Source organism: Dermochelys coriacea, chromosome 27 (assembly GCF_009764565.3).
Source record: "Dermochelys coriacea isolate rDerCor1 chromosome 27, rDerCor1.pri.v4, whole genome shotgun sequence".
Taxonomy (NCBI): Eukaryota; Metazoa; Chordata; order Testudines; family Dermochelyidae; genus Dermochelys; species Dermochelys coriacea.
This window is the reverse complement of record NC_050094.1, coordinates 632,329-658,431: the sequence shown is the minus strand read 5'-3', so window position 1 is coordinate 658,431 and position 26,103 is coordinate 632,329. Positions and strand designations below refer to the sequence as shown.

General features: G+C 52.0%; 1 protein-coding gene across 3 annotated transcripts; it reads right to left on the bottom strand.

The window, feature by feature from the left end:
• Positions 1–777: 777 nt before the first annotated feature.
• TMEM98 (transmembrane protein 98) lies at positions 778–20,096 on the bottom strand. 3 transcript variants are annotated; one of them, XM_038385589.2, is made up of 7 exons: positions 19,835–20,096; positions 12,040–12,245; positions 10,270–10,401; positions 6,659–6,692; positions 5,818–5,933; positions 4,769–4,828; positions 778–1,225 (listed from the first exon to the last, which is right to left on the bottom strand). In XM_038385589.2, the coding sequence occupies exons 2-7, from the start codon at positions 12,219–12,221 to the stop codon at positions 1,015–1,017; spliced, it is 735 nt and encodes a 244-aa protein (XP_038241517.1). In that variant the 5' UTR covers positions 12,222–12,245; positions 19,835–20,096; the 3' UTR covers positions 778–1,014. The 3 variants fall into 3 exon arrangements, with proteins under 3 accessions (XP_038241517.1, XP_038241518.1, XP_043359380.1); XM_038385590.2 differs by having other exon boundaries at positions 19,904–20,096; XM_043503445.1 differs by lacking the exon at positions 19,835–20,096 and adding an exon at positions 16,936–17,021.
• Between the last annotated feature and the right edge of the window lie 6,007 nt (positions 20,097–26,103).

Below are 26,103 nucleotides of genomic sequence, written 5' to 3'. Positions count from 1 at the left end.
CATCCACTTGCGTCTCTTGTCTTTGTGTCTGTCTGTCTGTCTGTCTATGTCTGTGTGTCATGGCTAGCTATGTCTCTGTGTCTGTCTATGTGTCTCTCTCAGCATCTGTCTGGTTTTGTCTCCAAAGACTCAATGATTTCAATAAGCATTTTTTTGCATTACATTACAGAACCCTGCTACCCCTCCTCCCCCACGCTCTCCAAGCTCCCAGACAAGCCAGCCGATGAGCTACCTGCTTTATCTTGGTCCCCAGGGAACGCTGCCCCGGGCTGATAAGAAGCTTCACCTTACCGAGAAGGCCAGTCTGTGCCTCTCAGGAGATGCAGCATGGGAGAGGGATGGGCAGGGGGTGGCACAGCGTTATGCCACCATTGCTCCTCCAGGACAAAGTCTGGCTGGGGTACCCTATGGCGCCATTGAACAGCCTCCCATGGGCTGCTCCACTGCCCCAGACTAGCAGGGGCCCAGTGCATGTCTGCTCCCTCCGCTAACACATCTCCTCCTGTCCCTGGTGGCCTTACGCTGGGGACTGCCTGCAGGAGGTGGTGCAGGGCTATTGTGCCAGCCCTACTCCTGGGGAACCCGCTGGTGCCAGGCAGGGGATCTTGCTTGGAAACCCCTTAAATCAGCTTTGCAGCAAATTCCTAGCAGGTGAGGCTCTGCAGAGCGCTGCAGCAGCCACAGGATGGGGGCCAGAGTTTACTGAGTTTCACCCTGGGGTGTATTTAGAAACAGGAGCAGCCTCTGGTATCAGCTTAATAAACCCCTCCCACGGTCTGATTTCTCATGGGATTTTATTAATCAGAGCCCCACTTCAACCAAACTACAAAGCAGCAGGGGACCGGCAGAAGCGCATTGCCTTAGCTACCTCTGGTAACAGTTCAGTGTCAATATACTAATAGCTCTGCATGGCTCATGCAAATATTTGACCACCTCAGTGCACCGAGCAGCGGCATGGATGCCCTGAGAACACGGGAGCATAAGCCCTCACCAGGGCAGGCCGTGCCACCTCCGTCAGATGGCAGACTGCTCCTGCAGGAAGCTTTCTGCGCCCCCTGCGATGCTTCTCTCGGGTTCGGTGGCCAGAGCAGCTTCGCGCAGCACCGTCATGTGCTCCTCCGCGGCAGACAGCGATTGGTCGATCCAGTCCATGCCACTGGTTAGGTGGCAGGCGTTCCTGGTCACCAGGACGAGGTGGCTGACAGACAGCAGCAGGGCTGTTGTCCTGCAAGGCAACCGGGATGCTGTTACAAGTGCTTGAGGACAACAACACAGGCCTCTATAAACACGGCGCCTGGACAGGAGGTCTGGCCGCTGCACCGTCCCCTGGTGATGCTGCTCAGGGATGGGACGGGACATGCCAAAAAGGGGCTTTATCAACCAGTAGCTTTATTAATCTCTCAGCAGGAGGCTGTGTGGCCTAGTGGACAGCTTAGTGGACTGGGATGCGAGACCTAGGTTCTAGGCCTGACTCTGCCACTGGCCTGTGGGTGACCATGGCCAAGTCACTGCCCCGCTCTGTGCCTCAGTTTCCCCCTTTGTACACTAGGGATACTTGTATGGATTTCCTTTGTAATGCACTCTGAGCGTGACACAGTAGCCAAGCGGTGGTGTTATTATATAGCGGTATTAAGACTATTGCAGTAGTGGCCCAAGCCCCAGGCACTGCATAAACCCAGCAGTCCTGTGTTGGGACACAGAGGCCCATGGTGTTCACCGTGGTGTAATAGCAGCTCCTGGCAGGCCTAGCAAATTCACTGCCCTAGTGCACCGCTTTCCTGGCACTTCTCCATTAGTGATAGCCTGGGAGTTCCTCGGTCAGAGTGAGCGTTAATCTTGGTGTACAATGGTTGCACAGGTGCAGTTCAGAACTGAGGTGTGGGCACTGACACTATGCTTTAACATCTGTCACCAACCAAAGAGGAAGGCAGGTGTTTTCCAGACAGGAGGTCAGAGGCATATCTCTCTCTAATTCAGCATTGTGAGCTTGCACGGTGAAAGCTGCAGTTACAGATGAAGTGGACAGAGGAATGGGCCATCAGCAGGGAAGAGCACTCCAGGAAACAAGCAATGGGGGGTTTTACTGTCTCTGAGGACAAACAATGACCTCTGGGGATACAAGCAGAAGACAAAGAGACACTCCCAGGCAGGAACTGGACAGCCTGATTCCATTCATGAAAACAGTATGCCGGCCTGCCCTGGCGGGCAATGCCACAATGGACATTTGGGCGCAAGAAATGGCCTTAGCCAGAGCGTAGCCTGCTAAATTTAGACTTTAGACGTTGCGTTCGGATTTGGTTTTCGAGGGAGCCTTTGGTTTCCAGTACCTTTGCTCACTTGCGCTTGAAGCTCTCATCTCTGCTAATAAGCACGTTGTTGGTTTCACTATAATGATACCCCAGTGCTGGGTGTTCTACAGGGTGCAGATCCTGACTTGAGTCATACACACTTTCATGCCCTGTTCCTGGGAGGCAGCAAACCTGCTATTCTGTGAGAGCTCAGTGGATAAGGGACTGGATACTACAGCGGACACTTCCAAGGGGCTCAGAGGGCCGGATGCACCTCTTGTTAACTGGCAAGGCAAAGTATGGGCTGGCACAGCCCTGGGGAGATGGTTTGGGGGGCCAACAGACTGGAAGTGTCAGGGAGTTGACACCCAGTTAAGCTCAAGTAATTTTTCCTCTCGCTGAAGGCAGGGGAGGAACAAGATGACCCACTGTCCTGGGTACCCCAAGAACTGTCACATTTATGTTTCTGCGTTAAGGCTGGGTTTGTGTTTTCACGTAATACTGGGACTGTTTGGCCAGCCCTGTGCAAACCGAGCCCTGTTCTCAGTCGGCCCCTGAGCACATCTGTCGCGATTATTGTTCTTTAACCCCTTTGTTCCAGAGGCAGCAGAACCTAGCGTACCCCCCCCCAGCGCGCAGCACAGAATCTGTGCGTACAGATGGAATTAGTGGGGAGAGATTTTCAATCAACTCTAAGAAAAGAAACGTCTGCAGACTCTCGCCTTCTCTCACCTCTTTTGCTAATAAATGGCCCATCAGTGTCCTGCCACTTTCCATGCAGTTAAGCTCGCTGCAGACGAGTGACAAATGCACCTAGGAGGGCACTAGTTGCAGTTAAGACAGACCATTAATGCTGTTCATGTCTCTCTTTGCCATTAAACCATCCCTCTCAATGGTTGCAGTTTCCCACAAGTTACAGTGGGCCAGGAGATGCCCCATGGGCACAAAGCTGCTCCTGCCCTCAGCAAAGATGGCCGCTATCTCACTAGTAAAGATGGCTGCTGCTGCTGCCTCTATACCCAGCATGCTTGGCCCAGCTCCTGACAATGGCCCAAACGACAGCAGCTGACTCTTGGCTGCAGATGGCCGTGCAGAGATGTGCCCGTTTGCCAGTGTAATCCACACCCAGGATGAGTGTGTGTTACACCAGGACGCTGCTTCCATCCTGGTGGTGCCTGTACGGCCGCGGCCCTCTGTACATGTCAAGTGTCTCTTTGGATCCTTCCCCTTCTCTCCAGCCCAAGCTGATCACCTCGAGGTCATTAAATCACGACCCGCAGCCTGTGCCCATGCAGGGGTCTATGGAGGTGAAAGGGACCCTGTATCCCACTGAGCGCTCCACCTGCATCACCAACATGCTGCAGAGCGCAGCCAATATGGGCCTCACATGTGGGTGAGGAGTGGGCAGGCAGGTGGGGAGTGGCTGGAGCTGGGACTCCATCCCCAACCCAGGCTCAGCTGTGCTGGAGGAGCCGGCACCTGCCATAGGGGAGGGGCTAGCCCAGGAAACATCTCCCTTGAGCAAGGGGGAGGCAAGGGCCAAGCTGTGACTCTCAGAGTGGGGCACTGACCCTGATCATGGGCTCGTGGTAACATGCCAGAGCCTTGCATGCAAGTGCGGGAGACCTTACTCATCTCCTGGGGCGTGAGCACCTTCCCACAGCCCACACACTAATTCACTCCCATGACCCAGCTGCTCCTCGCTCTTGGGGGAAGTCCGGGAAAGGATGGGCCCTCGGGATGGATTCAAACAGCATGTTTCCATAGCATTAGTTTCTCCTGGAGCACTGGGAAGGAATGTGTGTGCCAGAACAAGGCGCAAACTCCACCAGGGCAGTAATGTAGGAATATAAATAATAATACGGAGCTTGTCCACAACAGGACGTGGGCACCTAACTGCTAGGGTAGGTGCCTAAGTCCCAGAATCAGGCCTAACTGGGATTCACGAGCCCCCCTGCTCAGCAGCTGTCAAACTCTGTAAGTGCCTAAACCCTCTGGGCACCACATTTTTGCAGTAAAAGTTGTCTGGGTGCCCATGTTTCTGCCTGCATGCTGTAGCCCCCACTCGGCATCCAGACGTCTCAGCAGGACGTGTGAACTGGGGGAAGGCAGGCGACCCTCTGCCTAACTTCCTGTGGGACCCAAGTTGGCAGGTGTGCTCGGAGTGTGCCTTCTTGCTCGGGACCCTAAAGACCTGATGTACAAAGGCAGTGGGAGAGGAGCTGGCAGGAAGACCCCCCTCATCATTTCTAGCCAAGGGATTAGGCTGCTCCCCTGGGGTGTGGGGAAGACCCCAGTTCAAGTCCCGCTCTGCCTGCTGAGAAGGGATTTGAACAGGAATCAGCACCCCCCAGGGCAGTATCCTCACCACTGGGCTATGGGGCATTCCTGTGGGGATGTGTCCCTTGACGCTGTTCTCCTTTGGCTAAAGAATGACACCCTAAGAGCTAGTGTCTTTGGGAACCTCGCCCAGAGCTTACCGTGCATCCAGAAGCTTGGGATCCAGAGGTGGGTACATTGACCTCACAACATCATCCACCCTAGGGGGAAGAGAGAGCGAGCGTTGCTTGTTTCTCACTGTATTTTGCAAGTGCCCTGGTAGTGGTTTGGCTTTTTCCCTCAGCGAGCACGTTTTAGAGCCTGGCATCTCTCCCGCTGACTGTGAACCCCTCCAGTGCAGGAAGGCGCCTAGAGTCAGCATTGCAGGAATTCCCACAAGGGGGGGGGCTGATTTTCATAAGAGTCCAGCTCCCATTTGGCAGCTCAAGGGAGTAGTGCCCAGATCTGCAAAAGTGCCTCTTGCCCTGCGGCCCCCACTGAGATTAAAGGGTGGCCATTTCAAAAGTGTCTAAGTGATTTAGGAGCACAAGGCCCACCGGAGGCCAATGGGAGCTTGGCTTTTAGATTCATATGCCAATCCCCAGCCAAACCAGACACTTATTGAGGTGCCTAACTGGAGCGGAGCTCTTTTGAGAATCTGGCCCCAGTTGTGGGTGCTGAGCCCTGGGAAATGGGCTCTTGAGACCTGTCACAGATGGCACTGGTTTCCAGCTTGCTTTCTGGCTGAAACGCAAAGTGTTGGTTTTGATCCTTAAAATGACAAGCTCTCTGCTGGGCAGGAAGAGCCACACAGCATTGCCAAGTCTCATTGATAATTGGTGTTTTTCTTAAAGCCTCAGCTCCTGGAGTCTTGTGATCAGGTGAGACTCTCAGCTTGCATTTAAAAAAAAACAAGGAAGGTTCTAGCCCCTGTGGCTGTGGAGAAAGGCTTGGGAATGGGACCCCAATGGCTCAAAGACCAAACTGCAAATCAAAAGCTATTTATTATTGTTACGATCTCATGAGATTTGAAACCTCACATGAGTTTTGAATGTTTGGGGTCAGCACGACTGTGAATTTGCCCATGCTGTCATTCAGGGGCTATTGCAAATGCCTGATGCTTCCAGGAGTTGCCTGCCCTTTGGAACTGCAGATCAAGTTGAAGCTGTACGCTCCCAGCCGAAACAGGCTGCCAATCCCCTCCACTTACCTGGGGCTGATCCGCTTTGCGACCACAATAACGTCACTCAGGCTCGCGGGGGATTTCATTCTGGCCCCAGAGCCCATTGTCATTGCAACGAGCTTCTCTGTCAAAGTGTGACAAATCTGTTGAGAGTGCAAGAAGTGATCAGGTTGGCTCATTAGAGGCCAGCGAGAGGGAAGGACTTGGCAGCCAAGTGGTTAGGGTGCTTCCCTGGGAGACACATTTCTCAGGCCAATGACTATTTACGGATTTCATACGCAGTAGAACAACTTCAGCAGGAGAGCTGGTGGGACTCCCACCCCAGAACACCTCCTTGTGGGAGGGGAGACTTGGGTTTGAGTCCCTGCTCCCAGCCAGGCAGAGTGGAGACTGCAACCTGGGTTTCCTACATCCCAGGGGAGCTAACCAGCGGGTATTTGGCATAAGGGCACAGTGACTATGCCGGGCTGAGCTGGCCCCAGGAGAGGGTTCTCAGCTGAGAATCCCAAGCAGAGAGATGGCTGCCCAAATCCCTTGGGGGGGCAGGGCTTAGGCTCCACCTCACCCCTTAGCATTTCCTGCTGGCTAGTGTAGGTGGCTCCCTGATCATCTCTCTGCCTTCCGAGAAGCCCATTCTTAGGTGCCCAGCTCTGCCCATGCATCATACAGGGAGCCTGGGGGCCTGGCCCGGGGCTGTGGATTCCTTAAGAGCTGCCACGCCGGAGTGTAAATCTGTTTGGATCCTGTTTGGATCGAGCCCAAAGCCTCTCGGAGAATCCTCCAGACCCCTTGCTTATTTCCTGGCACTGATTCCCTGCACAGCAGCATGGGTTAATACATGGGGGAGGCAGTTCTGTGGGGGACTTACCTTGAGGATGGCGATGCAGTGAGAGACCAGGCCCCTGTGAAGAAAGAGAATGCCTTTGGTTAGGAAAGCTGTCTGTCTTGTTACCAGCTCTTCTTCTGTCCACCAGCTGAAACTTCATCAGCTAAGCATTTACCATGGGCTCCACAGAGCAGAACTCACTGCAGACCTCACTCAGATATCATCACAATGTTACTTCACAACCAAGCCCTTAGCGATCCGGCTGGAAGCAGGGTGCACTTGTCTAACAGGGTGGGAAGACCTGGTCCTCACCTAAAACTGAGGTCAACTGCCTACGTGGCTGAGCAATGTGAAAATTCACCCCCTGAGAGACACAGTTAAACCGCGCTAAGCCCAGTGTGGACACGGCTAAGTTGCCAGTGGAATTCTTCCACCTCCCAGGCCAGTGCCTCTCGAGGGGGTGGAAAACCTGCTTCTGTCACTGTAGTGAGTGTCTACGCTACAGCACAGCTGCCGCTGCAGCGCAAGTCCTGGGGCCCGTTTTGTTCAATATCTTCATAAATGATCTGGAGGATGGTGTGGATTGCACTCTCAGCAAATTTGCGGATGATACTAAACTGGGAGGAGTGGTAGATACGCTGGAGGGGAGGGATAGGATACAGAAGGACCTAGACAAATTGGAAGATTGGGCCAAAAGAAATCTAATGAGGTTCAATAAGGATAAGTGCAGGGTCCTGCACTTAGGATGGAAGAATCCAATGCACCGCTACAGACTAGGGACCGAATGGCTCGGCAGCAGTTCTGCGGAAAAGGACCTAGGGGTGACAGTGGACGAGAAGCTGGATATGAGTCAGCAGTGTGCCCTTGTTGCCAAGAAGGCCAATGGCATTTTGGGATGTATAAGTAGGGGCATAGCGAGCAGATCGAGGGACGTGATCGTTCCCCTCTATTCGACACTGGTGAGGCCTCATCTGGAGTACTGTGTCCAGTTTTGGGCCCCACACTACAAGAAGGATGTGGATAAATTGGAAAGAGTACAGCGAAGGGCAACAAAAATGATTAGGGGTCTAGAGCACATGACTTATGAGGAGAGGCTGAGGGAGCTGGGATTGTTTAGTCTGCATAAGAGAAGAATGAGGGGGGATTTGATAGCTGCTTTCATCTACCTGAAAGGGGGTTTCAAAGAGGATGGCTCTAGACTGTTCTCAATGGTAGCAGATGACAGAACGAGGAGTAATGGTCTCAAGTTGCAATGGGGGAGGTTTAGATTGGATATTAGGAAAAACTTTTTCACTAAGAGGGTGGTGAAACACTGGAATGCGTTACCTAGGGAGGTGGTAGAATCTCCTTCCTTAGAGGTTTTTAAGGTCAGGCTTGACAAAGCCCTGGCTAGGATGATTTAACTGGGACTTGGTCCTGCTTTGAGCAGGGGGTTGGACTAGATGACCTTCTGGGGTCCCTTCCAACCCTGATATTCTATGATTCTATGATTAAGTCATGTCACCGCCTGCTGAGGGAGGAGGTGGGTTCTCCCTCACGTGACTCTTTCACCCACGGCTGGAGCTCTCTTTCCAGCAGAGGTATTCTGAGCATGGGGCTACTGTCACCGAGGGACCTTCGGGTGCTGCTCTGCTCAGCACCGGAGCATCAGCCGGAGGTGCCCTGCCACCCAGCGGAATCCACAGCCCCAAGCTCGGTGCCCATGGGCCTCATACAATGCAAAGGGAAGGCTCTGCACCTAAGACTGGGATTCTCAGTGGCCAGCCAGCAGAGCAGGGAGTGGCTGCAGAGGACGGGTGCAGGGCTTAGGGCCAAGATCCACCAGGTTACTTGGGCACCCTGATCCCTATAGTTCTGGGCTGTAGGTGTCTGCCTGACAGGCCAGAGGGAGATGCCTCCCTTCCCTCGGGATTCACAGCGCGGACCCTGGCTGTCCTGGAGTGGGTGCCTGAGCCAGGCCAGCCCTTTCTTATGCTAAACCAGAGAGAGCGAGAGACCCTGCCTGGCTACAACCAGCAGCCCAGGATCAGTGCATTCCCCTGAGGTGTGCAGACCCGTTTCCAACCCCTGCTCTGTCTGGGGACAGGGACTTGCTTTCAGCCTTGCCACATTTCAGGGGAGTGCCCTGACCACCAGGCTATTGCACATGCTGGGTGAGGTTCTCTCAGTCTCTCCTGTCGGAGCCCTTCCATTTTGAACACCTAACTCAATGTATCACGAGGGAGGGAGCACGCCCTCGACTCTCTAGCCTGGTCCGAGGGCACAGATGGGGCGAGTGCCGGGGTTCAGATCCCTGTTACATGACAGGCAGAGCCAGCGTGCAAACATGGGTCTCCCACTCCCCTGTGAGCACCCCACCCTTGGGGCTGTGTGTTCCCACCACACGCATCCTCCTTCTCTCCATTACTTCTTAGCAGTCTGCATGGGGTCGGCGTGCTCTGAGCACACCAGCCACATGCTCCGAGCCGCATGGGCAGCTCTCACGGTCTTAGAATCACGCTGAGGCTTAGAAGTGGGGCACGTGTCAGTCGGGGGGGACAAAGGTCAGACACAGGCAGCTTAGTGCATAGCTGGGGCTATGCCAACCTAACCCCCTAGCTCCTGTCGCTCAGGGAGGTGGATGGAAAACCCCCTTCCAGAGCTGCAGGCTGCATCTGCACTACATGGTTATGCTGGCAGAGCTATGGCACCGGACTCTGCTGCTACAGTCCCCATCATGGAGACCTCACCTGAGGGGGATCAAGGTGCCTCCAGGGCGAGGTAGCAGCTGAGTAGCGTTTCCGAGTGTCAGCAGTGCCCAGATATTGGATGTAGATGCTTAAAGAGACAGATCAAAGCCTAAGTCCCTTGGTGAGTCTCGCACCTAACACAGGAACCCCTGGGTTAGATGGTCTGGTGGCCCCTTCTGGCCTTAACCTCAACCTCTGTGATCCTTTGTGCTAGGCAGGATGCTGGACTAGAGGAGGGTCCTTTCTGGCCTTCAAGTCTCTGAATCTTTACTAGCTTGTTAACTCCCCCCCTCTAGGGTCTGTGTTTCGAAGAAGAATCACGCCCACACCAAGGAAAATTCCTCACACCAAACCCCACCAACCACCCTGACAAGGAATGGCTCAGAGCACTTGAAATCAAGCCAGAGATTCCAGACCTGGCTTCCATTTTTGCACCTGGGTACAAACATTGTGGCCAGGGCTTTGAACCACAAGTATTTGGAGTTGCAAATTAGGGCCCTGAACACACCTGGGTTTGCACAACTGTCAGGTGACACACATGAGGCACCAACTGCACTCATGGCTCAACAGATATGCAGGCTCTGCCTTTAGGCAATGGGGCCCTGAATGATTGTGCTTTGTATTAGAGCAGTGCCTGGGGACCAGGCTTTGCCCCAAGGAGTTTACAGTCTACTCAGCCAGAGGGGGATGGGGTCACCAGGAGAGCTGGAGCTAGAATCTGGGTCTCCTGATACTTAGGCCAAGGCTGCTCCACTAGACCATCCTGCTGCCTACAGTAAGTGATTTTGCTCTAGATAAAAGCTTGCTCCCAAGGCAGGCTTTGGCCCAAGCAGCAGCAACCATCCTGGAGCCAAGGCAGGTAACCAGGCAGAGCTTGGGAGCCCGTTCTAAAGATCACCCAAGAGGCAGCTTTGAAATTCTTACGAAGCATCTTCAATCCAGTCCTCATTCTCTAGAATGGCCTCGATGTGGGGGTTTGTTATCACAACGTCGTCCAGCTCCAGCTCCGAGGGCTCCGACTGTGTCTCCATCGCCCCAATAAGGTCGACGATCGGTCTGGAACAAACAGGAATGGGTCATTCAGCACTTGGCACAGGAGGGCAGTCGTGATGGCAATAACTAAGGGACACGTTTTCTAAGCACCCAAGGGTCAGATTTACAAAGGACTTTAGGCACCTAGGGGCAGTTCCAAACAGGTTGGTGCCCAAGCCCCATGGATTTCAATACAAGTTAGCACCTAACTTGCCTAGGTGCTTTTGAAAATCCTGCCCAGCTCCTAGTTCCAGCTTTGGGTGCCCGACTATCTTTCTAAGTCTGACCCAAAGTGACCGAAGAGCCTGAGGGGACAATATCCAAGAGTGCCTAACGCCCAGAGCCTCAAAGACATTTAGGTGCCTAACTCCCTTTGTCAACGGCAGAGTTTAAGCTGTTAGAGCCCTCTACTTTCAGCTGCATCTGGCCAAGATTTTCAAAAGTGACCTGTGATTTTGGGAGCCCAACTTGAGACTGTCCCATGGGTCCTGCTTTTCAGAAGGTGGGCACGTAGCATGCTGCCTGAGTGTAAATGATGTTCCAAGGTGCTGGGCTCTGGCGGGTGTGGCCCTTCGGGTTCTGCGAGAAATTCTCTCTTGGAAACGTTAGAAACACTATTACTGACCCACCTGGATTTTCTGTTCTGTTACCCCGGGGAAAACCGCCACCTGGGACGCTCAGAACTGACTGAGCGTCCCTGAGTCTGCACAGGCTGAGCTGACAGAGTGGGAGGGGGTCAGTGGTCAGTTCAGATTCCTGCCCGAACGTTTGCTCAATGCTGGTGGCAGCTTGTTGTTCTCATCGTACGCACAGACTCGTCCACTGGGGAACAGTCTCCTTGTCACATACAAATGTTAGTCTAGTCTAGTCTAGTCTATGTAGGTTCCTCATCACCCCAGTATCTGAGCACCTTCCGGTCATGCACAAAGTGACGTGACTGCACATCTGTCTCATGTGCTTTGTTCTCTCTCTCCTCCTCGGCCTGCGGGGCTGGGACAGGAAATGAAAAGAAACCATCTATGCTGGTTTTCAAAGGAGCGTAAGGGAGATGGGCACTCTGCTCTGATTGATTTTCAATGGGATCTGAGTTTCTAACTCCTTTGGCCTGTCCAACCCCCCAGGTTTATATAACGCTGATGGTTCGGGGGAGCGGATCGCTGGCCCAAGGCAATGCACCCCACTGGCATGGATGTGGTTACACTGGGATAAAGGTGTCTTGTAGCTATTCCCCTTCCCACTTCGTAAAGCACTTTGATCTCCATGTAACCACATCCGCACCCTGGGGTGCACTGCCTTAGGCCAGCAGTGCAGTCAAAGCCATATAGTTTTCTAATGAGGACAAGGCTTTTCTCTGCCGTCACACTCTCTGCATTAGTTCTCTTGCCATTTCTGTGTCAGTCGTCAGACACCAAATCACTCCCCCCGCCCCGGCACATTGCTGCCGGCAGAGGCGCTCACTGCTGTGGCTGTCAAGCTGGGCAGACAGCCTGACCTGGCAGTGGAAGGTTCTGCAGGGCATCTCTGGTGCACTGAGCACTGGCTCGTCTGTACCAGCAGCTCTGAAATCTGCAGGCACTTGGCCCTTCCTTCTGCTTTTCCATCATTCTTTTTGCTTCCTCCTTATTAATTTGGTGCGAGTGGAGGAGGGGGCTGGACACTTACTTGGTATCATAATGGTTCAGGAGATCCTTGGGCCGGCAGTAGCGCTGCCTGCAAACCACCACAAGCGCCACAAAGGACGCCAGGAAGATAGTAGCTAGCACGCTGATGGCAACTATCACCACGGTTTCCATTGCTGACAAGCTGCTCTCCTGGGCGCAGTCAGATGTGCAGTTCCATCCCATAAGGCACCTCCAGAAATGCTTTAGCTGGAACAAAGCAGCACAGAGTGAGCGCCCAGAGAGCAAGTGTCATGACCCATCACTGCTCAGATGATCTGGAAAACTCTAAAGAAGCAAATGTCTCCGTAGAGAGACGGCTGGCCAGGGAAACATGGGGAAACATTTCACAACCATTTTTGAAACTTTCCCCCCATTGTTTCCAATTTCAGAATGGAACACTCCAAACTCCTTACGACTTGATAGGATCCGTCTATAGCGGGCCAAAGAATGAATGGGGCAGGGGAGAGAGGGATTCTCACCCAAATTTCCATTTATTTTTCAATTGTTCAAAATTCCAAACTTCGTAGAAATGTCAAAATTGGAAACATTTCTGGTAGCTCTAATGCGTCAGGTCAAGCTACACAGTGAGAGGAGAGCAGCTGGCCAGGAACTGACCAGTGGGACTGTATGACACAGTGGCCTGTGGTGTGAGGCTGGGCTCAGTGGCCCAGGGGTTTCATTCCAGTTCTGTGTTCTCAATTTCATGCTTCAAGGCTTCAGCCTGTCGCCTGCTGGGGTCAGGAAGGAAATTTTTTTCCCCTGATGCAGTCTGGGTTATTTTTTCTTCCTTCCTCTGAAGCATCAGAGATGGATGCTGCTGAAGACGGGTTCTGAGATGGTGCAGAGAATCCTCTCTCTCAGATGTCTTGCTCACATACTCAGGGTCTAATTGATCATCTTCTTCAGGCTCGGGAAGGAATTTTCCCCCAGATCAGATTGGCAGGACCTGGGGGAAGGGAGGGATTCACCTTCCTCTGCAGTGTGGGGCATGGTTCACCTGCTCGGATCATCTGTTCACATCCTACTCATCAATTCCCTGCCACTACAGAGGCCTTGGCATGCTGGCACCTCGGTGTCCCCGTTCTCTGCCAGTGGCGCACTGCAGCTCACTTGCCGGAGGGCTGTAATGCTTTCGTCCAATCCATATCATTGGACTCAGTGCAGAGGCAACTGGGTGGGGTTTGGTGACCGATGCTGCATAGGGGCTCAGACTGGAGGCTCTGATGGCCCCTTCTGGCCTTAAACTCTATGACAAACTGGGTCAGACCTGGTGACCTGTGAGCTCTAATCAGGGCCAGAGTGACTGGCGCCGACCCTCGCGCCAGGACACCGAGCATGGCAGCTAACCGAGTAACCCACAAGCATGGTTATTACTTATTCTATGGAGGCACCTGCAGACCTCACCCAAGCGCAGGGCCCCATTGTGCAGGTGCTAACACCCCCTGAGACAGCCCCTGCCCCAAAGAACTGACAATTGAAAGGGCAAGGTCTTGCCCGAGGTCACCGGCAGAGCACAAATAGAAGCCAGGTTCCCTGACTCCCACGCCAGAGCCCTACCCTCTAGACCACGCTGCCTGTCACAGACACAAGGTCTGTAAAGGTGAAGGTCAGGTTGTGGGCACCTCCCGGTGACCTGGCTAAACGCTGCCTCGCAGGAGCATTAGTTACAAACCATTTAGTTAGGACAGGGTCAGGTCTTCCCCAGCTAGTCACAGAGACGCCCCGCTCCTAGTGTAACCAGCACAATTGTAATGGCGCCAGCAGAGTGCCAGGGCAGAGTTCCCAAAGCCCTGTACCCTGGCATTGAGCCAGCTCGGCTGAAGCAGCCCTGTGTGTGCAGTCGGACACCTCAGGCCTGGCCTCCACCTCACACGTTTCCCCAGCGTGACTGTTATGGTTCGGGCAGCACGCAGGAGCAGCTCAGGGCCTGGCTCTGACAGGCGCTGTACACAAGGTGGGCTCTGCCCCACGGGGCTGACAATCTCAATATGAGACACAAAGCAACAGATGGAGACAGACAGACAAGGGGGCACAGGGGAACAATGAGGCAGTCCTGGTCAGCAGGCCGGGCAGTGGTCCCAGAGCACCGTCAGCCTAGTGCAAGTCAAGTCTTTTGCAGGCATCATGGCAAAGGAGAGTTTTGAAGAGGGCCTGACCAACGGGGCGGCTTTGAAGGCGTTCGGGGGGGCCCCTCCCTAGCACAAGGAGCAGCAGGGGTGATGGAGGCTAGGCTCCTGGGTCGCTCAGAGGCGAGGGTTGCCATTGTGATAGTGAACGAGAGATGCTAGGTATAGTGGGGACTGGGGACTTGAATGAAGGCAAGCGGCTTATGCTGGATGCAACGGGGATGGAGATGCGGTCACAGCAATAGGCTGGATAAATGAACTCTGCAGCAACTTTCTGAACGGACATGAGCGGGGCAGGACGGCACGCGCCAAGGCCAGCCAAGAAGATGCTGTGGTGAGCAGGACGCCATAGGATGGGAGTCTGGACCAGAGCTCCAGCTCTGGGGATAGGGAAGGCCGGAGCTGAGAAATAAGTGAGCTGTAGCTCACGAAAGCTTATGCTCTAATAAATTTGTTAGTCTCTAAGGTGCCACAAGTACTCCTTTTCGTTCTGCAGAAAGAGCCAGTAAGATTTAGACAGACTGATGTGAGGACCTAGAGAGAGAAAGGGCTGACTCAAGGGATGCCCAGTTTCCAGGCCTGAGTGACGGGCAGGATCATAGTGCTGTCTTCTGTGATGGGGAAAGGAGATAACGTGGAAATACTGGGGGGGGGGAAGACTAAGAGCTGAGTTTAGCCATGTTGAGCTTGGGCTGATGTCTAGCCATTCACTAGAAGCCGTCAGAGAGACAGGAAGAAATCTTCGTTTGGGCTGGGGACAGGTCTGGAGCCGAGAGGTAGATCTGGGAATCAGTCACCAGCCCCAAGGTAGTTTGTTTGCTGGGGCGACTGCCCACAGATAAAGTGCGGGACCAAGGACGGAGCCCTGTGGAAACCCTCAGAATCTGGAGAGGCGATGAGGAGGATCCACCGAAGGAAAAATGGAAGGACCAGTTAGAGAGGTATGAAGAGAACCAGGAGAGGACAGAGCCCTGGCAGCTAAAGGAGGACAAGATTTCATGGTTGATGGTGTCAAAGGCAGCTGTTGAGGATGGAGCACAGACTTTGAGCTTTGCCTTGGAAGAGGTAATTAAAGATGTAGGCATAACAGTTTCAGTGGCATGCAAGGGCAGCCCCTAGGTTAAAGAGGGTCTTTGATGGGACTGGAGGAGGAACTCCAGACAGCGATTCAATGAGCGTAGAGATGGAAGGTAGGTAGAGAGCAAACGGGGTCCAGGGTGGGTTCTCTGAAGGTGGGAGAGACTAGAGCATGCTTGTATTGTGACGGAACGAGCCAGAGGAGAGAGAAAGGCTCAGGAGACAAGGCCAGAGGTGATGATGTTGCTGGACCCCTGGCCAGCTCTCACTCATGATCACCTGTCTGCCAAGGTCATATGAAGTTGTTTTTACTTGGTCAATGCCAGCCTAACGAATTGCCAGCCGGCTGTGGACAGCAGTCACGCTGGCGCTGTGAGGAGACTCCTGGCACTGCAATCCATTCTGTTTGTTGGGTGACTTGGCCAAAACTTGTTGCTGTTTAAAATCTCATGATTTTTAAGCCACTCTTATAACTTTTGGGGCCTGACTCATGATTTCTGAACACTTGGGAGGCTGCCTTCGTCACTCCAGTCCCTCTCCCTCACTGGTCCTGGCTGGCCCCTCAACCCTGCTCTGTTTCCTCTGTCTGCTTCTGCCCTCAGTCCAATTTCGGCTCCATGTCGCTCTGTCCATGGCCCTGCCCCAGATAGTTGAGACTCCCAGAGCAATTGCAAGAGAGCTTCTTTTTATTGGTTGATTTGTTTTCAGCTTCTTTTCCAAAAATCTTAGTTTAGAATCTGCTAAGCTGCAGAAAATTGCCCCTGGTCTTTGCCTGGGGAAGATCTTGGAGTCCTTAACCCAGGTAAATGAGGATTGTGTTATTATTGTATTTTTATTGTCTCTGTCTTGCATCTATCAGCCTTCCCACTGTTGTTTGCCCAGCGCTGGGCCTGCTTCACAGGGACACAGGAGCACCCAGACCCTGGGACAGGCCCACCCAGCACAGGCCCATGGAAGTACCTGTATTGGGGCCAGGCCCCAAGTACACAGAGCCCATCAGTGTCTGGACCTGACTTGGGCCCAAATAGCACAGGTCCCTGGCCCCATGATCACATGCTGCATGAGAATCCCTGAGCACCCCAGCTGGCGGGGAGGGGATGTGCACTGTTCTTTGAGAGATATAGAAAGACGTTGGGGCACCAGGGATCTGGGAGGGGGAGTGCAGCACTGCAAAGAGTCCTGTTCACTATTCAAACAGAGTTCCTTGTTGTGTGTTAGCAAAAACATTTACACAGGGGCCCAGACAGCCGAGGGATCCGGGAGCACCCATACGCACTCCAGGCCCAGACTGCACAGAGATCTGGTAGCCCAGACCCCACCCAGGCCCGGCCCAGATGGCCCAGGAACCGTGGGATACTCAGGTCTAGCCCAGGAGCGCCAGGTGCCAAGTGCCGTGGGTTTCCTCCAAACTGCACAGAGAGTGACAAGTCCCAGCCCTGCTGGCACAGGGACCCACGAAAGGGGTAGGGAGCTCGGCCAGCTGCCGAGCTGAACTTGGACAATCTGGTTTGCAAGCCCAGAGCCCTTGAGCAGAGCAGGTTATTGTTGCTCTCGCAGGGCCAGTGTCTGCCCTTGGGGTCTCTGCCCTGGGGATCCTGGGCAGGCAGGGATGGGGAGAGCAAGGAGGGTCATAGGGTGAACTCAGAAGGATGGTCCGATCCTATAAACTGGAGTAAAGCTCCAAGTTTTCCTACCTGACTGCCGAGGAGCACAGCCAGCCGGCTGCCAGCACTTCCGCAGGGCCGGGAAATGGAGCAAACACTCTCAGCTCGGCCTGACCTTTACCCCAGTGATTAATATCCCAGCTGCTGCAAACCCAGTGGGGATGGTGCTGCCTGGCTGGGAGGGCTGGGGCTGCAGGGGTGCGCCTCCGCCAACCTGTCACCCCCACTGCAGCAAATGGTGGGGAGGGACTGCTCAGAGAGCAGCCCCAGGTCCATTGCTACATCAGCCCTCCCACCTGCTCCCTCTGGCCTGTCCCTAGCAGGGCCCGCAGACCCTAGTTCTTCCTTTGTGGAGCTCACCACTTGCTTTCTCCTGCCAGCATTGCTCCCCTCCCTATGTGGTTAAATCATCAACATTTGGTGTTCTCTCAAGCCCCAGCTGCCGGAGTCAGGTGATCACAAGAGGCGCTTTCCTTGCAAAGAAAGAAAGTTTCTAGCTCTCCTGGTTGTGGAGCAAAGCTGAACACATGCCCCTCACCTCCTGTGCTCCAATACCAGAAGCCAAATCTCCACCACTCCCACAATACCCTTGATATTTTAAAAAAATCGCATGATTTGTCAGGGCCTAACTCATAATTTGTGGCCCCTTCTGGGTCCAAGTCAGTCAGCTCCTCCTCCCCAGCAGTGCCAGGCGGATCAATGCCCCGTTGCAGCAGCTGGTGTCACTGCTAGCTTTCAGGCTGCACACCTGGTTTCCACGCTCACCTGCTGTTTTCACTGATTCCGGTGAGAAATTCAGAAACCCACAACAAATGAATCCAGAGCCTGTTTAACAAAGGTTTCAGAGTAGCAGCCGTGTTAGTCTGTATTCGCAAAAAGAAAAGGAGTACTTGTGGCACCTTAGAGACTAACAAATTTATTAGAGCATAAGCTTTCGTGAGCTACAGCTCACTTTTAAAGCACTCTGCATGGTTCCATGTTCAGGGGCGTGCATGGGGCAGCAAGCAGGGACACACACACACCCAATCAGCAGGGGCACGGAACTCCTCCAGGGTCGGGACGGGGAAAGCGAGATCCTCTGGCCCTGGGCCCTGGGGCGGGAGATGACAGCTCCTCCAGCTGCTAGGGGAGAGTGAGCTCCACCAGCCCTGGGGCCACGGGGCAGTGGGGGAGAACCAGCTCCTCCGGCCATGGGGGGCACAGAAAGTGCCCCTCCAAAAGCGGCCAAATTTGTATGCCTGTGCACGCCCCTACCCATTTTGGCAGCCAGGGTGATAGTGGCAACGTGAAACCATTCAGGCCAGCCTGAAATAAGAAATAGACAATGGAGAAAACTTTCTGCTGAGGCAGAGCTCAGCACAAGCGCCGATTCTGAACTGAACCCCTGGGCTCCTGCTATGCTCACAAGCGCCATGGAATGACACCTGATTCCTTGTTTTTTTAAAGCTAGCTCAGTGTTAAAGGCATGGGAGTCAATGGGGCTATTCAGGACAGAAAGTTAAGACAGTGAGTTCACAGTTAAAGCTGCATTGTAAGGTCTGCACAGAAAGGCACTTACCTACGCTTGCAGGCAGTGTGGTCCAGGGCTTTCAGAAATCTGAGTTCTAACCTGGCTCCTTCAGTGGGCTGCTTAGGTTAATCACTTCACCCTTCTATGCCTCAGTTTCCCCCTCCCATGCTTTGTCGATTTGGCTTGTAATACTGTCCTGTACTGTCTCTTGCTATGTGTTTGTTCAGCACCTAGTGCAGTGGGGCTCTGGGCTCAGCTGAGATTTCTGTCTTTAACATTTGATGTCCTCCCTGCTTAAATATGTAACGGTCACTTTTGACCATGTCATTTTCTGCCTGGCATTACATTGCGCTATTTGCCATATTCTACTGCCCAGCACTGGGCGCTCACATGAAATATAACAACAGTGTGGTAAAAGGGAATACAGTTAGGGTCCTCTGCCTGGGGCTGGACCTCGCCCCACTTCCTGGCTTTGGGGTGAATGCAATCTCCCTCTTACGGTTGCAAGTTTTTTGTGGTCTAGTTTCACTTTTGTAATATTCCCATTTAGATGGTGGAACCATGTTTCTTGTCTGGTGGCCCGGATAAATCGCTGCAGAGAGTAATTCAGGCACATTTCAGGCCCCATCCTGCAAACACAATGGGGCTACTCACGAGAATGAAATTACTACTGATTTTTCCAGGATTGGGCCCACCTCTAAGAAATTCCAAACAGAATTCTACCTACAGACTGCGAATAAACCCCAGAGACCAGCCGTCATTTTCGTGTTTTACTGTAGCTGATCTCCAAGCTCTAAACATACTGGACCAGATCCTCAGCTGGTGGAAACTAATGTACATCCACAATGCAACTGTCCTGATTTACACTGAGAACCTGGCCCACAAACATTTCCCTCTCAGTATATTGTGAAAGGGATATCTCACATATTAATTCCATATTCTGCCTTCAGCTCATTTTAAGTTTATTTTAGAGAACACCCTCCTCCCCCCCAACAAAAATTGATTGTCACTATCATCAGCAAAAGCCTTCCTATAAAGTCATGCTAGAGACCCGACGAGAAAGGAAAGAACAGCCTGGCCTTTCGAGTGAATTTATAACTTATTGAAAAGGAATTTCGATTTCATTATGGCTTCTCTAACAACTCCCAGGAGGGAAAAGAGCAATCGACAAAGTGCAGCCTCCCCCCAGGAATGTTTGAATTCTTTAATAGGATTAATGCTACAGTTTGAATGTCTTTTCTGCTACCAAACTGCTCACAGAGTGAAAACAAAGCAGTTCTCAGGGTTAGCCATTTACTTGCTGAATAGTTTGTTTCAAAGGACTAAAGCTAAGTTGCATTAAAGTTCTTTAAAATGTGTTTTCTCATTAGCAAGCCCAGCTCAAACACAGCCCTGGAAAGAACAATGCAGATCACATACCAAACTGATCCTTCCCCTTTGGAAGCAAGGCTGCCGGCTGCCCTCATTCCTGGAACACTGTGCAGTTACCTGGAAATATTTTGTGTCAGACAAAAGGGTCCAACTTGCCAGCGCTGGTTAAACAATTTGCTTTCCCTTCAACCAAGATGGACTCTCTCCCAGCTACTTAAATGTGGAGAAGTGCCCACTCCTATCCGCACCGTGTGCTCTGGCTTGGGTGCATTCCTGGCTGGTGTGCTTATGTGTGCTAGGAGTAAAACTGAACAGACTCGAACCTGACAGGGTAGTGACTCAACTGGGGGCTGAGAGCTCTCTGCTGGTCAGCTGCTCTCACACTGCACAGGCATTCTGGGACCCCTCTCAGGAGACACAAAGAACCACAACAACTGAGCAGATGCTTCATGGCTAGCATAGCAGGAAACTCCTAATCCAAACACTAAATGTCACCTTCGAATCTCTGTATTGAATTACCTCCCTGTCTGCCCCATACACATCTATCTGTCTGGCTGGCCCCAATTACCAAGGGAGCTGAGAACCTCATTCATGTTTTTCTCATCACACCCCTGTGAGGTAGGGCAGGGCTGTGCTCCCTATTGTACTGCTGGGGAACTGAAACCCAGAGAGACCAAGGGCATGCAAGCAGTCTGTAAGCCATGCATTGCATGCTCACACGAACTTCAAACATTGCACGGGCATCAGTTAACACCCATCGTGACATTCACTCGATTACAGCAAGAGGCTCACCAACAATTGAAATTAGGAGGGAAATTAACAAGGATCCCTGGATCTTGGTATCTTCAAGACACACTCAAGGCTGCAAACCCAGCATTTGACCTCAAACTTACCCTCTGGATCAGGTGACACAGATCGCGTGAAAGGCTGCAGCAGGGTCCCAGCTAAGAGGGCTAAGGTGCCAAGGAATCTAGGGCATGCTTCAGGCAGAGCTCCGACAAGCAGGGAATAATCGTAATAACTGCAGACCCACAAGCCAGTTTGCAGGGAAAGGAGCTTATCCCAAGCTGGGTTTTGGTGTTTGAAAAGATATGAAAGCTGTGAAACTTGGCTAAAATATAGGCATTTTTATGTCAATTTCCAGATAGCCATTGGTGACTCTCTGGGCCTGAGTCTCTTCTCCCTCATCGCAGCATAAACCAGGAATAAATGTAGCAGTGTCAGAGTTCTAGTGACGTAAAACCCCGTAAGCCAGAGAAGAATCTGACGCACTGCTCCCAAACCTTCCAGAACCACTGTGAGCTCGTTTTGGTGTCATCCCATCATCTTACGGGCCTTTCCTGCCTAAAGACTGTTCAGCAGCAAAGACTCCAGGCTCGAGTCTCCATTGCCTCGTATGTCACCTACATTAGAGACAAGAGAACACAGAATTGCCATATGGTGAGGCTAGCCTCTTTCCATTCCACTAGTATCTCTGGAGCAGTGGTTCTCAATCCACGGCCCGTGAGCCACTTGCGGCCCAATCAGCACACAGCTGCGGCCCATGTGACATCCTCAAGGCCATACAGGTATTATATCTATTTTGTGGATACAGCCCACATACCACATAGAGAGCTGCATATGTGGCCCATAATGGTAAATAGATTGAGAACCACTGCTCTGGAGCATGTTAAACAGATGTTACTAAAGTCAGACATTTTTAAATCAGTGGGTCCAGATACCTTATATCCAAGAGTTTTAAAAGACCTGGCTGAAGAGCTTGCTGGACTGTCAATGTTGATTTTCAATAAGTCTTGGAGCACCAGAGAAGTTCCAGAAGACTGGAAGACAGCTAGTGGTGTCCCAGTTTTTAAAAAGGTAAATGGGATGACCTGGGCAATTATAGGCCTGTCAGCCTGACTTCAATCCTGGGCAAGATAATAGAATGGCTATTTATTAATAAAGAACTTCAGAAGGGTAATGTAATTAATGCAAATCAACATGGGTTTATGTCAAATACAGCTTGTCAAACTAACTCAATATCTTTTTTTGATGAGATTACAAGTTTGGTTGATAAAGGTAATAGTGTTGATGTAATATACTTAGACTTGGTGCTGCATGATAGTTTGATTAAAAAACTAGAATGATATAAAATTAACATGGCACCCATTAAATGGATTAAAAACTGGCTAACTGATAGGTCCCAAAATGTAACTGTAAATGGGGAATGTTCTTCAAGGAGCAGGTATTGGCCCTACGCTATTTACTGATTTTATCAATGATCTGGAAGAAAATAAAATCACTGATAAAGTTTGCAGATGACACAGAAGTTGGGGGAGTGGTAATAATGAAGAGGACAGGTCACTGATTCAGAGCGATCAGGATTGCTTGGGTAAAGTAGGTGCAAACAAACAGTATGTGTTTTAATATGGCTTTCTATTACAATGGTGACCAGATGCTCCCAATCTACCGCTTCTGTACTGACATGCTACTAATTAGTTTGGACACCTAGTTCTCTGAAAACATCCATTCAGTGTTCACCGGCAGTCAAAAAAGCAAATGTTTGGAATCATTAAGAAAGGAATACATAATAAGACAGAAAATATCATTTTGCCTCTATATAAATCCATGGTATGCTCACATCTTGAATACTGCGTGCAACCTGGTTGCCCCCATCTCAAAAAAGAGATATTGGTATTGGAAAAGATACAGAAAAGGACAACAAAAATTATTAGGGATATGGAACAGCTGTCATATGAGGAGAGATTAATAAAACTGGGATTTTTCAGCTTGGAAAAGAGACCACTAAGGGGGGTATATAATAGACATCTATAAAGTCATGACTGGTGTGAAGAAAGTAAATAAGAAAGTGTTATTTACTTCTCCTCATAGCACAAGAACTAGGGGTCACCAAATGAAATGAATAGGCAGCAGATTTAAAACAAACAAAAAGAAGTATTTCTTCACACGATGCACAGTTAACCTGTGGAACTCCTTGACAGAGGATGTTGTGAAGGCCAAGACTATAACTGGGTTAAAAAAAAAACTAGATAAATTCATGGAGGATAGGTCCATCAATGGCTATTAGCCAGGATGGGTAGGGATGGTGTCCCTAGCCTCTGTTTACCAGAAGCTGGGAATGGTGGCAGGAGATGGATCACTTGATAATTACCTGTTCTGTTCATTCTCTCTGGGATACCTGGCATTGGCCACTATCGGAAGACAGGATACTGGGCGAGATGGACCTTTGGTCTGACCCAGTGTGGCCATTCTTATGTTCCCTTAAGGAGTGATCAGAGCTGCACACAGTATCCCTGGGTGGGCATCCTGTTGATTTACACAATGGCATCATGAGACTGGCTGTAGTGATTAACCAAAATAATGATGCATCATCTGCAAATTTTGCCACCCACAATTCACATCCTGTTCCAGCTCATTTGTTACACAGGTGCCTTTTTATATATAGGTGGAGTAATGTTGGGGCCAGTTTTTCACTCCAAGCAGAGCTTTGAACTCTTTGTTGTGTAAGCAGAATATAATGTGCCCTCACACGGCCAGCACGCAATCTGTGGGATTTCTGGCCATTTTAAAGTAAATCTGTTAGTTAGTTTACGAGTGAGAATGAATGAAAAACAGTTATTAGAGACTGGGTCCCCTCATCTTTGCTTTTCCCTAGTTCCCTCCATTCGAAATGGCTGCCCCATCCCATAACTGGTAATGGGCCGGATGCGGCCCATCAGGCACTAATTAGTGCCATAGTTAAGCTGCTTTAAGCGACACTTGCTCACTGGGGGCAATTAAATCATCCAGGTTTTTAAAAAAGAAAACTGCCAATAGGTACAGCCATAAGGACAGGCTCATTGGCAGGCCTTGAACCCTGGCCACTCAGTACCACAGGACAGACCACTCCCGTGTGAACAAAAGGGCCACTACCCACACTGTGGTGTGGCCAGTACAGGGAAACTTTGCCACTGATTTGCACAACTCTTTGCTGTAAAACTGTAGGATTCCTGGCTTACATTCCTGGCCCTTGGGGGGGGACTGGCTTTTGAGGGTGTCTCATGGTTAGAACCGTTGCTACAGATTACATATACACGTACATGGGGGTGGCCTTTCTGTGTCACTGAGTGGCTGCGGGAATTCGCTCTCTTTTCACTAGCGGGAAGGGTTCTGCACCCAGTGCTACCTGCAGAGGTGCTACCCCAACTGCTCTGGTTTAGTGGTTATAAAACAGGGCTAGGCTGATACTTGCCTGTATCTCAGTGAGGGAAGCACGGTGTTGCTCCGTGATCCAGGTCATGCAGCACTGCATGGACAAGCTGAAATTTGCCTGCCCATGCTCCAAGCCCAACACCCCTTCCTCTGCACTCAGGGCAGCGGGCGGAGGAGGGCTTGCTCCACGCCAGCTTGCTGAGCTCCTGAGCCAGCCACCCTCCAGCACACCTGAGCACGCCATGTGCCGCGGGGGAGTGACGCTGTCCCTAGTAAAGATGGCTACCGCCATTGCCCATTGTTGTCAAGCTAAGCAGTTTAATTCCTTTATTTAGGCTTTTTTTTTTTTTAAAGCTGTTGCCAACTTTTTTACAAGCTCCCTCTCCTGCCCCCCCAGCCCACACACTCCATTTCCACACTGGTGTCACTCTGCTGGTTTTTGGTACCTTCCTGCTCTCCAGGATGTTGACTGTAATGCCGCTCTGGTCGCTATTATCATATGTTGTGCTCATGTAACCGGTCCTGGGTCAGGCCAGCTGTGGTTTAGATACCCCGTGTCGGACTTTGCACACCTGCGACTGACACACATGCTGTAAGGCAAAGGACAATCAGTGCTCAGGCAGCTCTTGTGCACAGTGGGTGTGCACGGGAGGAAAGCCGCACACTGATTGTAGGGCAATGCTAGCAGAGCTAAGTAGCCTTGGGTTGTCACTGCATTTCTGCCACCAGCTGTCACTGTGTGATGCTCTGCACCCAGCAGCCCAGCCCAGCCAAAAAAAACCCTTTTTGTTTTTAATAAAATTTACCTTTTTTTAAGAACAGGATTGGATTTTTGGTGTCCTAAGAGATTTGTGCATATGCTGTTTGACTAGCTGGGGGCAACAGCTAATTTCCTTAGTTTTCTTTCTTAGCTCTTACCCGGAGGGGGGCGGTGAAAGGACTTGAGGGTACCGCACAGGGACGAATTCCCAAGTGCTCCTTCCTGGGTCCAAGGGTTTTTTTTGCATTTGGGTGGTGGCAGCGTTTACCAAGCCAAGGTCAGAGAGAAGCTGTAACCTTGGGAGTTTAATACAAGCCTGGATTGGCCAGTATTAATTTTTAGAATCCTTGCGGGCCACCACTTCCTGCACTCGGAGTGACAGAGTTGGGGATTCAGCCTTGACAGCAACTGCCTACCCAGGGAGTCCCTTTATCCAGGCATTGCTGTAGTAACCACGGCTTGGTGAGGCCACAGCAGGATGGCTGCAGGGACGCCCGGACTGCAGGAATTGTGCAGGGGGTGGGGATGGGACCTGTGCCCCCATGGCCTCCTTTCCTGGGGTGGGGCTGGGGTGTGTGTGGGAGGAGCTGACAGCAGCTTGTGGCTTCTTCACTATATACCAGCTGGTCAGTCATATACCAGGCTGCAATGGAGTGATTTGGGCCTCATCTGCACAAACCAGTCACCAGCCAGCAGTGACCCGCCTCTCCCTGCTTGGTGGGGTGCCGTCGTGTCCCACTGCCCACGGGACAAACCCTCTCTGCAGCTGACAGCCTGTCGGGGGGGCTGCTCTCACCGCTCGAGCACCTCCTGACATTGCATGTGGGCCTGCACCTGCTCCGGGCGCCAGACGGGGAGCTGCCCTTGCTCGGCAGGTTATCAGCGGCTTGGCCTACCGGCTGGGTCACACAGCCAACACAGCCCCTGCCGGGGTAGCAAGAGTCCAACAAAACTCTTTGGCTGCCCCCCACTGGCATCTTCAGCCCCTGCTCCTGCTCTTTAAATTCAGCCCTTTTTGCGGGCTTCCAAGGAACCGTGTCTCCTTCTCAGGGCTCACACCACTTTACCAGTGGCTGGTGCAGGGACCCAGGCCTGCTACTGCTCCGGGCTCCAGCCCAGGGATGCTGCCCACAGCAGCCAAGCACTCACTGCAACCCTGGGCCTCTGCCACCCGGCTCCTTTCTCATCACCCCTTAGCTCAGGGCTAACGTTCTCAGCCTCTCCCCCAGCCTCAGCAAATACAGCCGGAGCCACGCGCGGCTTATCTCTCAAGCTCCTGTGGCCAAAGGGAGCAGAGCAGGGAGGCGCACTGTCTCACTGGGCCCAGCCAGGAACGGACCTCCTAGGGCCCTGCAACGCCTTTTAG